Here is a 15,755-nt window from a genome sequence, read left to right as displayed (position 1 = left end):
ATTTTTCTTTCCAAATTGGGGGAAAGTCCCAAACTTACAATATGGGTGGTGTTATGGGTTGAATTGTCACCCCCCCCAAAAAAAAAATGCATTGGAATCCTAACCCCTATACACATGGATGCAGTCCCATTTGGGAATAGAGTTTTCTTTGTTATGTTAATGAGGCCATGTCAGTGTAAAGTGTGTCTTAAACCCATCCCTTTTGAGATATAAAAGAACAGATCAGGCACAGAAGAAAGGAAGTACAGATGGGGGGTGGGGGAGACAGATGCCAGGCCACATGAAGATCACCAAGGAACCTAGGAACAGAAGCTGAAGAAACAGGGACTTTCCTCCAGAACTGACAGAGAGTGCCATCCCCTAGAGCCAACACCCTGAATTCAGACTTCTAGCCTCCTAAACTGTGAGAAAATAAGTGTCTGTTCATTAAAGCCACCCACTTGTGATATTTCTGTTACAGCAGCAATAAGAAACTAAGATAGGTGGGAGAACTTTGTATGCATAATCATCATTTAGTTCCCATGGACTAGATTCATTACACAGGAATAAAGAAAAAATGGAAATACAAATTAGTTTCCTGTGGAAATATGTTATTAAAATTATTGTCATGCTGATCTTCAAAATACAAAAGTTTTTAAAATCACAAGTTAGATTACGAGGATGACGTTATCCATTTGTTATCGAGCTCACTTTTTAATAAGGCATGTAACTAAAGGCACAAACTAAAGAGAACTACCACAGGGTCTTGAACAAGCCAAACACGCTCCTGCCTCAGGGCCTTTGCATTCCCTGTTTTGTATGCTCAGAGTGCTCTTTCCTCCTGATACCTGCATGGTTTGCTTCCTCACTTCCTCCAGGTCTCTACTCTGATGTCACCTTCTCAGGAAGCCTTTCCCTGACTATTTCATATAAAACAGCGTCCTCTACCACCCCTTCCCAACCCTGTACTCATATCTTTCTTACACTGCTTTTATTTTCACCATCTAACAAACATATTTACTTTCGTTTTTTCTTGTTCAGTTTTACCTACTAGATTGTAACCTGAAATCAGAGACTTTGCTTTATTCTCTGCTATAATTTTATAGCCCGGCACTTGGAACTGTAGGTGCTCAATAATATTTCTTGGAATGAGGACAGAGAGGGAAAGGGGAACTTTGGAAGTAAAAATGGTGTCAGAAAAGCTAGCACTGGGAATGACCTCTGAAGTTTGTGAAGAATTCTAATAACAACTAAACTGTTGTGACCGTAAAGTAACTACTTGAAAGGACAAGCCCTCCATTGGGAACAGACGGCTTAATATCTTTTGTATACGGTCTTCATCTATTAGTCTGAATGCTTCAGTAATGAGTGAGTTTTTCTTATCAACTATCAAGTTACTCTGAAGTACAGTACAGTTTGGTAGGAAAGGCAGGAGAAATATTTGGTTCTTTGTTAAAATATTGAGTTGGTGCACTGGCAGTCTCTACAGGTGCCCAATGAGACTTTTTTTGTTTTCTGTTTATTCATTTGTTTGTTTTATGTATCATTATGAACTCATAGATTTTAATGTATTCGATATGTTTTAACTATTGATACTAACTTTATTGATGCTCAAGTTGCCCCTTCTTTTGTTAGTAGAAGCTCTTTAAAGTGACTCTCGAGTCCTTTTGACATGGCCCCAGTAGTCATGTCCTTGTTTTCAAGTACAACAAAATATTTCAGACTCATCATACACATTTCTGTCCCAGCCCTGGGACTGGGACACTTATTACACCCTTGGTACTGGCTGCCTTCAAGTTGATTCTGACTCATGGTGGCCCCCCATGTTTCAAAGTAGAACTGTGCTCCGTAGAGTTTTCAATGGCTGATTTTTTAGAAGTAGATCACCAGGCCTTTCTTCCAAGGTACCTCTAGGTGGATTTGAACCTCCAGTCTCTTGGTTAGCAGGCAAGTGTGTCACCTATTTTTACTGCCTAGGGATTCCCTGTTTTACCAAGGAACACTGCTTCCTTTAAGAAGGACATGCTATTTAGAGGCTGTGATCTGGTGCTAAGGGGAGCTCACCACTTTTGAGTTAGCCATTATTTCTAGACCCTTACAGTGGACAGAACTAGAAAACTCATTTTAAAATGATTTAATCTTAGTCATGAAATTGAAGAAAGCAGAGCTACTAAGCTATTTTACCTTCATCTCTATCAAGGAAAGTGGTATTAAAACTGTAAAGGTTAGAAAGTGAACTCTTAAGAAAAAGTTAAAGCTTGTCTATGAAAGGAGGTAGTGTGTACTAGTTGTATTTAAATACAGTTAGTCACCAGACTTAGATGAATTATGTCCCAGAAAGAACACATGTCTGCAAGCACAAAAATACTCCCAGTGAGTCTGAGAAATCAAAGAGATGCCAGAAATAAAATAACAGGCAAATATTGTCCTATTTTTAAAAGAGAATAAAAAGATAAAACTGAAAAATTCAATATAGTAAATTAGACTTTGAGTCATAACCAAATTCTAGACTGATTACTGTATAGTTGGTTTGTAAAGAACTTAGAAATAAATGTGGTTATTCTGAAACAGATTGGGTTTACTTTAAATCTGAAACACCAAACTAACCCCATTTTCTCTCGTTGATAATATTTTGTAAGGCTCATAGTATTCTGTTAGATGAAATGAAGAAAGTGAGTTAGAGACTAGGTTAAAAAATAAGATCCAATTCTATAGTGGTCTATATAAGAACCCACTTTAAATATAAAGACACAAGTTAAAAGGATGGATTAATGTATACATTACAAACCCTAATCAAAAGAAATCTGAAGTGCTCTATTAATATCAGACAAAATAGATTTCAGAACAAGGATTAATACCAGGGATAAAGAGAGATACTAATGATAAAAGGTTGGCTTCATCAAAATTATTTGCTGAATTGTGTATGCCCCTGATAATAGAGCATCAAAGTACGTGAAGCAAAAACTTACAAAACTTATAGGAGAAACAGACAAAACTACAAATATAGTTGGGAGATTTCAACAGTGTTCATTCAGTAATTGATAGAAAAAGTAAGGCTATAAAAAAAAGGCTATAGAAAACTTAAATAACACTATCAACTACTGTTAGCTAATATTTATACACCACTCCATCCAACAACATCAGAATACATATTCTTTTCAAGTGCACATGGAACAATCACCACCATAGCCGTATTTGGGGTCATAAAGCAGTTCTGAATAAACTTTTTAAAAATTGACATTATATAAAGTGTCTGACTATAGCAGAGTTAAACTAGAAATCAATTACAGATGTGTGTGTGTGTATTTATGTATAAATATATACATATATGTAGAATTGTTTTGCTTGTTGTTAAAGAAAATACTTAACAAAAAAATACAAAATTATTCTCAGATTTGTGTGGAATAATATAAAGAATTTTCCCAGATTGAATTGAGAGGATGAATAGCTTTGGCTTCACCATCTGTAGTTTAGGTTGGGGCTGAGAGGTAGAATTTCAGGTGAAGAGGAGTAAATACAGAGAAGTGCCCTGTAGTTTTAGCAGTTATGACATTGATCGTTTCTCTAGTAAATTGAATTTCTGTGGCCTAGGAAGGCGGGACCTCCACTAAAGAGGGTTGAATATGCATAGTCATTCCTAGAGCTTGGAGAATAAGAGGAGAAGGGTGGAGCGACAGAAATCACGTTAATAAATAAAGAATACATTTATTTGAGTGAAGTTTTTTTTAAAAGAGCCTCAAAAACCACAGGAGCTCCTCAAGATGTTTATGTAATTGAATATAATTTATCTGGAGTTGAAAGTAATGATAATCAAAGCATTTTTCACATAAGTATATCATGAGCCGTATGAAATTAGACTCTTTATGGCATCCTATGCTTGACTGTGTCCTTGGTGTTTTGTATTTGGACTGAGGTTGGAAACGTGTTTTACGGAGCAGACATTTGCACAAAATACTAACTGAATTTCACTGTATTCATAATGCCCGATAGTGAGGCATCCTCCTTGTTTGGCAGGGAAAGTGTCAGCATTTGGAAACTCAGCAGTGCATTAAGTATTTTAATAATCATTGTTGACACACAAGGCATATGGCCTTTCAGAACTTACCGATCAAGTGTGAAGCTTCTTCTGGGTTTCTAAAATTAACTTCACAACATTCAAACAAAATTAAATTAGGGCACATTTCAGACTATGTTAACTCATGAGCTTTGTGTCGTAACAAATGAAATAACTTATCTCCTTGAATAGAAGCATATCTATGAGTAACTGATTATATTTAATGTAAAGGAAAAAAGCGAAATTCACACCCCCACAAAAAATTTTAATTTGAAAATCTAGAATTTCCCTGTAAACAAGACAGTCTTGCAAACACCATATATTTACTGTGTATTCCTAGTCATGTTTTAAAACCCACCTCAGGTATCACCTCATCCCAGAAGCCTTCACTGCCTACATCCTTACCACTTGGATCAATAATCGCTATAATAATGCTGTAAAATAAGCAATCATAACACTCAGTGGCTTAAAACAATAAGCAATTCTTAGTGCTCCCAAGTCTGTGGGTTGACAGGGCAATTCTAGTCTCTGCTGCACTCACTTGTGCGTCTGTAGTCAGTTGTGGGTCAGGGAGGGGCTCTGCTGATCATGGCAGGCTCCCTCACATGTCTAGGGGTCAGCTGACCAAAGGCTATCTGGGATGATCTGTTGGGACAACTGGGCTTGCCTCCACATGTCTCTTGCATGCACAACATGTGTCTCACACCCCTCTAGCTGGCCAGCCCAGACATGTTCTCAGGCTAGCCCAAGCATGTCTCACGCTACCTCCAGCATAGTTTAATGGCATGATAAATTAATACTTGCCTGGTTCTTCCTGACCAAAATAAGATGTGGTCATGCTTTGAATTGGACGAGGGCAAAATAATGACTTCACCCTTTTTAATGAAGCTATATTAAATTTAAAACCTTCTATTTTATTATCAAATAATGTGTAGAATAGACATTTCGGAATCTTTCCCTGACTTACACTCCATCCCTAGATGAGTATATGGTTCAGCATGGATTGAGGGTTGCTAATGTATGTTAGTCATAAAAAGTTGAAAGTTTATGAGTGTTTCTTAAACTATGTCAGAATATCTTCATGTGGTATCGTGGATTGGATCCTGGAACAAAACAAAAAAAAAGGATTAGGGGAAAAACTGATGAAATTCAGATAAATCCTAGAGTATAGTTAATAGGATTGTGGTAATGGTAATTTCTTAGCTTTGATAAATGTGCTATGATTATGTAAGATGTTCACATTAGGGAAAGCTGAGTAAAGAGTATATAGAAACTCACCTTCAAAAAACTAGGAAAACAATGGGGCAAAGATATTATTTCCTTGACATCCTGTGTGTTTCCAGACTTTTCCCCATTACGTTCAGTTTGCCAATGCCTTGAGAAAAGAATAACTTTAACATTAAAAAAAAAAAAAAACAGTTGCCACTGAGTCAGTTCCGACACATGGCAAGCCCATATGTGTCAGGATAGAACTGTGCTCCATAGAGTTTTAAAAGAGTGATTTTTTCAAAATAGGTCACCAGACCTTTCTTTTGAGTTGCCTCTGGGTAAACTCAAACCTCCAAATTTACAATTAGCAGCCAAGCCCTTTAACTGTTTGCATCACCCAAGAACTTCAATTTTAGCACTAGACTAAAAAAATTAAATTCCAATGGTGAAGTGTGCTGCAGAATCATGATACGCAATGCTCTCGTTTTGGTCCTCTGGAGTTAAAGAGTAGATATCAAAGAATCTTCTCACTTGCCTCAAATATTCAAGGGTGTTTTTCTTACACGAAAGAGAAAAGTCCATTATTAATCCCTTGTCACCTGCAACTTTCAACTACTTAAGAGTTTGATTTAGAGATTCTCTTTTAATTTATAGGTACAAACACAAGTACGCCTTGCAAAAAAAAACTTTGACAAATTGAAGATGGATGTGTGTCAAAAAGTGGATCTTCTCGGAGCAAGTAGATGCAATCTCTTGTCTCATATGTTAGCAACATATCAGGTAACAAAATGATGTTGGTTACAATGCACCTAGAGTGTCCCGAGCCTTAGATAACATAAAAATAGCATCTGAAGGATCAGACAGGACAGGTAGACAGAGGAGGGAGAGCGTCCCAGGTCGTGGGAGCAGCATAAGCGATGGGAGGCAGTGTTATGGGGAACAGAGAGCATTTAGTTTGGCTGAAATAGGGGCATACTGGAAATAAGGCCACAGAGATGAGTTGGGTCCTATTTTGGAGGACCTTGAAAGCCACCAGTGGGTACATTCTCTGGGGCTCATGACTAGAACTGGGCATTCACAACGTCATAGCTGTACTGTCTTTCTTTACAGACCACTCTGCTTCATTTTTGGGAGAAAACATCTCACACCATGGCAGCCATCCACGAGAGCTTCAAAGGTTATCAACCATATGAATTCACTACGTTAAAGGTATGAAACCTATAGAGGCCGTTAGAAAATCTTCTGAGAAGTGAAGTTTTGTTTATATCACAAGCAGCGTCCATGGCAGCAAGCGTCATCATTCCAACAGACTCCAAATATCAGAGAGAGAGTATGCCCCTGGTAGAGCCTTTTTTACTGCATCAGTATTCAATACAATGATAACTCACTATGATCCAAAAAAAATAACAAGTCAAACCTTGGGATAGGTTTTACTGAGAGATGTATTGTTGTCGTGGATGCAAGCTTAATGATTGGTCCTGCCCCTTTAAAATACTCGTTTGGCATTGCGAAAGAGAAGATCGCATAAGTCCAGCATATTCGGTTACTTTTTAGTTATTAAATCCAAATATTCTCGCTTGAAAAGCTATTTTCTTTCCTCCCTTAGTTACTTCTGACAAGTATTGTTCTACTGTGAGAGTACCATCCAACATAGGGTTGGATTTTTCCATAGGACTCTAGTAATATTTTCGATTTGAAAAGCAACTTTAAATTCAGTGATTTCTTAATTCAAAAGTGTTGGATGTACGATGCCTGATTCTCAGTATTGCAACTGAAGGTGGGATTGTTTTCCTCTCTAATGGCTCCTGCAGGTGAATGCATATCAAGATAAGGAAGTGATTTGGGTTCCAAAAGGATTTTGAGAATTGAGAGAATAGTGGGTTTTAGTTGCCAGGACATATCTTTGAAAGAAAGGGACCAGGCGAGAACTAGTTAGAGTTCATCCTGAAATCACCTTGCTTCTGATTTTTCAGATAATTTGCAAGTGTCTCACCCCCTTGTTTTTTTTATGAGTCTTTAAACTTTTTTTTTTTTTTTGCCTCAAATGCTTCTCTGATTTTGAGATGTTTTGAATACCACTGCCTCTACAAAAGTACTAAGATAGAAACCCTTTTAGACCTTGTCCTTTAAGTGAAGATCCCAAGAAAAACCCCAAACAGCCCACTCACTTTGTGATATATCTGACTTGACTCCAGGCAGGACACCTGGCCATGGGGCTCCCTCCTCATAATCCCTCTCTCAGCTGGTCACCAGCCCGTTTGTTGGTGTTCCCTAACATTCCGCGTGGTGAACACATGCAAACTGTGCACTTTTTTGCTCCAGCAACTTGACTATAAGCCCTCGAGGTGAGGAATTCTCTTTCTTCTTATATACCCTCCTTGTCCAGCCAAATGTTCGGCACACAGTGAGTTCTCAGCCTTCCTCTTCACCCTGGCTGTGTTGTTGTTGCTAGAGACCACATTCCTCCCTGTGATTTACTGCTGCTTTCAGCACCTTCAGAAGCAGCCATCCTGAGCAAGGCAGACTGGCTAAAATGACTACAGCTCACACTACTCAAAATTCTTACGTGGGCCTGAGCAGAATCCCGTGGATTACACTTTGATAAGGCAGAGAGCTCTAGGCTTTAGGGCATGAATGTGCATCCGATTTTATTTTACAATAAATACAGTTTTAAGGGTTACCTGCTGTCTTTTGGAAGACAACTATATATATAACATAAATCAGGTAGGAGGAAGACGAAACGATGCCTGCACCAAATACAATTTAAAAGAACTTCAGGTTCAAGTTAACTGCGTATTAAAAATAAATGTAAAATCTTGAAGTTGAAATTGTGCCACAAGCATGGAAGAATCCTCGCATGTATCTCTGGCCTCCTGTGCTGAGGGAAATATGGCTCCTTAATGTTTGCCATGATATGTGTCATGCAGAGAGGATCAAGCTGATTATGTTCGGGATTTCTGGGCAGAGACTTTAGTGATGGTTTGATGACAATCATTCAGGACATAATTATAAATATTTTAGGCAGATGACTATCCATTGGCTTTTACATCCCTAGAAAAAAAAAAATTTTTTTTTTTTTTTAGTCTTCTTTAAACTATGGTTTAATCGTAATATAAACTTAGTAGGAGTAATACATCTGTTAAGATCTAATAGCTTATAGTAATATTAAGAATGTTAAGTGTCCACATACCAACCAAAGAAACTATGTTTTATTGCCTCTGTAGAATGCTATTCCAGTAGGCTTTCAGCTATGACTTGTTATATTAGAATTTCATGCTAATAGCTAGTTTGTTTCTTTCTGTGGACTCGAATCTTATGTAATAGAATCCTGTTATGACATAGCTCATCATTACATAGATATAAGGACATTGCGTATCAGGTTGTATCCGTGAAACATGACAAGGAAAATCATTAACACCTTATGTATCATGATCAAGCGTGAGGTTGCTGCTTGATCTCCAACCTTCTTACACCAACCAACATTTTTTAAAAACCCATACTTTGTATTTATAAGATTTTGATTTGATCAAGTCATTTTCCAGTATGTATGATTTTCTTCTGAAGAGGCACCGTATATTAACAATGGATACTTTAAATTTTAAATAAATATTATCACTATTTATTTGTTTTCTGGGTTTACCTAAGCAAATAGCCCCTTAAATGCCTTTTGGGACTCTGACTGGAAAGAAAACATTGTTTTTGGAGAGGTTTGCCAAGCTCTGTTAATGAAAAGCAACCCATTTGTTTTCTTTGCTTCAGGGTGTATTCTAAGTGTGTTAGTAATTGTGCCATTGCAGCTGTATTTCCTGACTGTTAGTTTTATGCTTGATGAAGGATGATAATTAATGTGTTAAACACTTGGTTCATCCTGTTTGAAGGGCAGAGTCTTTTGCTACAGAATTACAGGGGTATAACTGATGCCCCAGAAGTTCAAAGTTTAATTTTATGAACCTTTCCTTAGAAAATGTGTAGGAGTTCTTTCCCAAAATAATTTTATTATAAAAATGAATTGAGTATCTCATATGACTTGAAAAATATCTGAATGACTCTTTTGACATTTATAAATATATTGTACTATGTAATAATGTTATATGTGGCAACAGCTATTGCTTTTTTACCCAGGCCTGATATGATTATATTGATTCTACTTTTATTGACGTATTTCTTTATCATTTTAATTTTATAAAAAATAGATTATAGCATTATAACATTATGGGAAACTCACCCTCAAAATTTAATATTACAAAAACAGTCTTAATCTAATCATTATAAAGGAACTCAAATCTAAAGCAGAGTGACTATTACCTACTAAGTGATTTCTAATAAAAGAAACAATTCCTTTGTATTTTCAAATGCTAAGCATTTGTAGATTTATTAAAATGTTACTAAACATATCTTTTGCATGAACTATCATTAATGTGTTAAGTTTATACTCACTCCATATCATCCGGGAATATCTTTCACATGGTAGAAATGTCCATGCAATAGAGACAGGAATGGAATGTTACTAGCCATGTCTTGAAAGCACTGTCACTAAATGAGATTCTGCTTGTTAGGAAAGCAGTACCCTGTCTTAAATGATCAAGCCTCTGATGTGGTCACGTTCCCTTCATTCTTCCCAAACATCATTCACTTACAAAGTACCATACAGATCTAGGAAAACAAACAAAAACAAAACAAAAAAATGTAAGCCCTTGGGAGTCAAGTGGCTCTTCCCTGGAAAGCCTAGGATTCTGTATTGATGGCTTCCCCTTGTCCATGTGGCATGTGGGTAGAGCTTGGATGTATTTCAAGAGAAGTGAGTGTGAGCCCCTGGCAGCAGTGGACTAGCTTGTCCTGGGGCTGGTTGAGGGGAAGGCATGTCCTCCTGCATTTGCATTTTTAAGGGGATCAGAGTACCTGTCCAGTAGCAAAGTGTATTCCTGTGACATGCCCCACCCCAGTGCTTTTGGAAGGAAAGCCAGGTTTTTTGCTTTGCTCTTCGTGTTCTCCAGTTATATGAGAAAGCAAAGTGTATAAGAACATAAGCTCTGGAATCAGCGAGATCTGGCTTTAAGTCTGGTTCTACCGCTTTCCAGCTGTGTGATGGAGGTGAAGGGTAGTGGTAGTGGGGTGGTGACGATGCCAGTGGTGATGAGGGTGGTGTGACAGCACTTGCGATGACGGTTGAGATGGTAATTGTGGCAGCGGTGGTGGTGTGCTGGTGGTAGTAGTTGCAGTGATGGTAGTAGTAATGGTGGCACCAGTAGCACCATGGCTATGGCAATGGGGGTGGCTTTATCAAGAACTCTGGTATGGATCCTGAAGAGAGCCATTGAGAACATGGGGACAAGAGGGTTTGTTGAGGTTGCAAGCTTGAGTTACTTTCTTATTCTCCGTTTTCATTCTAGATGGTTAGTTTTGCAGTGAGTTTCATAGGCAAGGCTGGGAATGACAGTGGAATAGGAAGCCTCACCAGACGTCCACACCCTCCCTGGCTTCCACAGTCACTCTGGCAGCTCCATTCCCAAACCTGTCCTTCAGCCCTGCAGGCCCTTGTCTGAATTCATGTAATTCCCACCAGGAATAGGAGAGGGCTGGGCAGGCATGCAGGTGAGAAAGGTGAAAGTCTTCCCAGCCCTGCAATAGGACTAATTCAAAAACATGGCAGCGTGGCTTTGTAACTGGCTTTTGATCTGTGCCAAGATTTTAACTCTGAGGAAACCTGAATTTGAAAACATAACTATGTTCAAAAATAACTGTCGAAACAGATGTGCCAATGTTCCCCCCTTTCCTCCTAGGGTCTAGGACTTAGCACGATTATATGGAGCATCATTCTGGAGACCAAAATATTTTTAGCTTTCAAAACTCAAAAAACATCCTTTTCTAAATTGTGTTTTTCTCAAATCCATACGCCTAGCACCCTTATTCCACCCACCTCCACATTTCTCAGTTAATCACTTGAACATTTACTGACAGGCCACATGGCTCTGTAGTTACTTGCTTTGAAAATAAAGCCATAATAGTTTTTATGAAAATTGGGTAAATATCCCTGCAACGCTATCCTCGTTCACAGTCCCAACATGGCAATTACTCAATGGCGAGCATCCAGAATACCCTCTTAGACTTTCAAGTTTTCTCTCAGTGTCATTACTTTACAAGGGATTTAACGAAGCTGTTTTTTTTCCCAAGCAGCTCCAGGACAGATCATTGGAAGAGCAAGTTGGGATGCATGCAGGTCACTGGGCAAGGAGGGAATAGAAGGGCTGGCCACAGTCACCACTGAATCTGAGGTGCACAAGCCAGAGTGTGGCATTTTCGTCAGCCCATCCATCCTGTAGGGTAACTGCTATCTGTTTGCCCAGGGAGCTGGAGCTCAGGCTCTCCTCACAGTAGTGAGGTCCTTCTCTATTCCACATCTATTTTCATTCTCTACTCCTTCTTGGAGGACAAAGAAAACATATCATTCTGTGGGTAGTTACTATGTGCTAGGCACTCTGCTATGAGGTAGGTGAAATGTCTAGGGGAGATTGTCATACAACATACGTGACTCTAATTAATAATACTGTTAAGTTCAATATCACCATGTAGAAAGTAGGTATGGTCTAGTTAATCCTCACAATAACTTTGGGAAGTAGAGTATACTTGCTCCCATGACTCAGGTGAAGAAACTGAAGCTGAGAATGGTGTGGTAATTTTCCCAAGGCCACGTGCCTACTATGTGGTAGACCTGGAACTGGGGAAGCCCATTGCTGTTTGCACTGCCTCCCACGGGACCCTTGTCTTTGACTGCTGCCCTCTGGCCATAAGGCAGGAAGGCAGGAGAAAGCACAACTGTCAACCTTTGAAAAGCACAGCTGTTAAAGTTCGATTAAAAGTAACACCTGGGAGGCGTTTGCTTGTATGCAAAAAGCACAATTTATATGTCGCCCCTCAGATACTTGGAAACATAGAACCCTTCCTTTAGAATTTGGAAAAACGTTCTTTCCATCTCCATGGCATTTCACGTGAAGGAGGTGTTCTGTAAATGTTCTTAAATTGGCTATTCAATAATATTTCTTAACTGGTTGTAGAATTTTAAAGAGCTAGATTCAGTATTGATTCCACCAGTTAGTAGTTGAACTACCTTAAGCAAGTTATTTCACCCTCCGAGCTACAATTTCTATATCAGGGGATCAGGAATACAGTGTTTACCAGGAAGTGTTTTGTGAGGATTAAACAATGAGATGTGCAGTGCCTAGCACAGGGTGAGCACTTAGGATATTTAATTCTCTTTAGATCTTTAAAAGTCACTGAGAAGAAAGCACATTCTGAGTGCTTACTACCAGCCTGGTCTGTGCAGAAACGTTATCTTAGTTAATTCTCACAGCATTCCAAGAAAGTAATACCTGTCATCACCTCCATTATCCCACAGAGGCCCCCAAGAGGTGAAGATGCTTGTCCCTGTCACTGCACTACTTGGTCTATTTCCAAAGGACGCCTCTTTCCAGGACACTACTATGCTTCCTCATTACTAATTTTCCACCTTATTTTAAAGAACTAGGTTGTGTATCTTGTTTATGATTGTGTTTATTTTTCTTTAAGCTCACTATTTTACTTTTTGTTCTGCAGGACCATTAAAGAGTACCTCTGATGCTAGATTAATAGTGTTCTTTCTATAGTGTCCTTAAAAATGTATAAGTGCATGGTGGAAAGGGATGTGTGCTAAACGCCCATAATTGTGTGGCTGATCATCACGCCCTCTGCTTTTTATTATTCATGTGCCACTAACTATACAAACACACACATATGCACACACCAAACTGAGTTCAGCATCTTCTAAGCATGCCCCATTACTGTGAGCACTTTTATCTCCTTTTATACACAATTATTTATTTAGCACTTTCATATACATAGAGTATAATTAATGGAAAGAAGCATAAGGAAATTAAATGTCATAATTAAAGGATTGAAGAAAATGTTACCCAGTTGTCAGAGTTAAACATTAACCTTGGGATGTTGTATTAAGGCTGGCTGCTCGCCTTTTGTCTGTGCCATTTGTTTTGCTGAGTAGTTTTCTTTCATTCAGATAGATGTTGCTGTTCCTTTTATTTTCCTAATACAGGAAGTAGTAACTCCCATTATGATATTATTCTGTTTCCTTTCTAAGACACTTTCGTGAGCATGGTCTGCACGTTTCCTTTGCCATGCTGATCGTATATATTGTGTATGTGCTTCCTGAAACCATTTAAGTGTTGGTGGAAACTATTAGTATGTCAGTGCAGCTTCTAACAGAGAGAGAAAGAACCTTGCAGTCTTATGTGGTACTGTACTGCGGATTTTCACAAGAAACCCTAATGAAGGGCCCAGTGGGCTGAGGATTTAGAAACAAAATACTTCAGAGTTCACTTCTGGGCCCTGGATTTGAATGTGGCTTCCATCAGCCTGTGATTGGAAATAGTTCCACCTGACTGTACAAAAGCAGGCAGGTCTTGTAGACTCACGGTGCTTGAGCACGTCACACCGAAAATGCTGCCACCGCTGACGTGGAGGGATGCTGTAGGGTTAAGGATTTGCACCTGAGTTTATTTAAAAAAAAAGCTGACTTTAAAATAATCTAAAGAATTCACCTCTACCCCCTGCCCCCAGTTGAGCCTTTGTCATCAAAGCTTGGGGAGAGCAGTGGTCTGCCACGAAGAATACGATGCCTCGGACAGTCGCACCCAGGAATTAGTTTGGGGGATGAGAAGGGACATGATTTGTCCTCCATAATGTAAGTTTCAATGTTTCTCTAGTCCTGATTTTCAAATGTTACCATCTTTTGTAGGAAACGGGTTCCATATGTGTTCCCCTCCCCCTTCTGTATAGAGGAGTTTTTAGTTAAATTTTGTCTAAAACACCTTCCTTCTTCCTTCAAGAGATGCCCCTTGAAAATGTTCTAAAATTGGTTGGGGTAATGGTTGCACAAACCTGTGAATATACTAAAAACCATTGACTTGCATGCTTTAAATGAGTGAAGTCTATGATACGTGAATTATATCTCGATAAAGATAGATGATAAATGGATATGGCTGTTGGCCCTTGGTTCAAAATCCTAATACATATTAAAGAAGCCCATGCTCAGTATTAATCTTGCTTGCGGTTTCATAAACCTTTTGTTATGTATTCTCCTGAGCCTTTGAATTTCCTGTCTAAAGAGGTGTAGAATTTTAGTTTAACCTTACGTACATTCATTAATCAACCAACAAGTATATATTTAGCACCTCTCATAAGCCACAACAGCCGGACTGTTATGGGGCAATGGTAATAGTAGGTAAAGAAGATCAGTTGTCAAAGGAATTATTAATAATAAAGTAGCAATTGAAATTGCAGCCGTTCTGTTGCTGAAACACAATAGAGACTGTTTACTGTGATTGTGGTGACAGGGAGCCTACAATTCAGTCCCTGCTAATGGCCCAACAGGGGAAAGGAGTTGAAAAGAAGGAATGAGTGGTTTACATTACAAAGGGATTCTCTGAGAGCTGCTCTGTGGTTCTGAGGGGAGGTCAGCCTGGAGACAGAGGGATGATAACCATGGAGCTGTCAGGGGCATCTTGGGGGCTTAGGCAAGCGTTGTGGCAACAAGACACTGCAGAGAGCAGACTTGTCCAGGCCCTGCCTCACACCAGTTGATAAAAAGGGAATGCAATGAGAAGATAATTGAGTAAACCCGGAGGCCTGGGCAGGTGTCACAGACTCTAAAACTGAGCCTTGGAGTCATTTGGCTGAAAATAGCCCTGCTTCACTCTAACCAGAGTTGGGCTACTCTGTGGGGAATATAACTGCTGGAAGGTGTGTGTGTGTGTGTGTGTGTGTGTGTGTGTGTGTGTGTGTGTGTGTGTGTGGCAGGGAGGTGGGGAGGCAGGGGGCAGAGAGTGAGAGAAAGAGAGAAACAGAGGGGAGGGGAGGGAAAGAAAATTCTGTGATAGGCAGGTCTATTGAAAAGAATAAGTCTGTGACATCTGATGAACTCTTCATGGTTGCACATTTCTAAAATACGCGCACACGCGCACACACACACACACACGTGCCCAGCCTTTACCAGATGCTTTGGGGTATATAAAAAATCATAATGTATATAGCCATCAAGGAAAATCTAGACTACAGCTCATATTCCAGTTGTCTCATTTGTCCCAATAATGTCCTTTGTACCATTTTCCCTTCAGTGCACAATCTAGTCAAGGATCATGTATTTCATTTAGTTGCCATGCATTAGAAAGACAAAGAGAGGAAAAATATGATGAAACAATTGGTGCAGAATGTGAAATATTGGTGAATCTGGGTAAAGGGTGTAGGGGAGTTGTTTGTGGTATTCTTGCCATTTTTCTATATGCTTCAAATTACTTGAAAATAAGAACTTTTAAAACCCCTCTAATAACTTCACATCATCATACTGTGTTCTACTTGTGTGACCCCTGGTGACTTCGTTATCCTCATAAGACGCGTACTCTTGAGTACTACACTGTAGCCAGGGGGACTTTTGTCTTGTTCCTCAAACAAGCCAAGTTATTCCCAC

At 39.1% G+C, this 15,755-nt stretch overlaps 1 protein-coding gene across 7 annotated transcripts in view; it reads left to right on the top strand.

The window, feature by feature from the left end:
• ICA1 (islet cell autoantigen 1) overlaps positions 1-15,755 on the top strand; it is a 144,508-nt gene that overhangs the window by 97,069 nt on the left and 31,684 nt on the right. For all 7 annotated transcript variants that reach the window (XR_010322689.1, XM_064290012.1, XM_064290015.1 and 4 more), the window contains exons 7-8: positions 5,897-6,022; positions 6,353-6,451. Coding sequence is in view for 6 of the 7 variants with exons in the window: in XM_064290012.1 (XP_064146082.1) it covers positions 5,897-6,022; positions 6,353-6,451 (225 nt within the window). In the remaining variant the exon portion in view is untranslated. The remainder of the gene's footprint in view (positions 1-5,896; positions 6,023-6,352; positions 6,452-15,755) is intronic.

Source organism: Loxodonta africana, chromosome 8, assembly GCF_030014295.1.
Source record: "Loxodonta africana isolate mLoxAfr1 chromosome 8, mLoxAfr1.hap2, whole genome shotgun sequence".
Lineage (NCBI taxonomy): Eukaryota > Metazoa > Chordata > Mammalia > Proboscidea > Elephantidae > Loxodonta > Loxodonta africana.
This window is presented reverse-complemented; position numbering and strand designations above follow the sequence as displayed.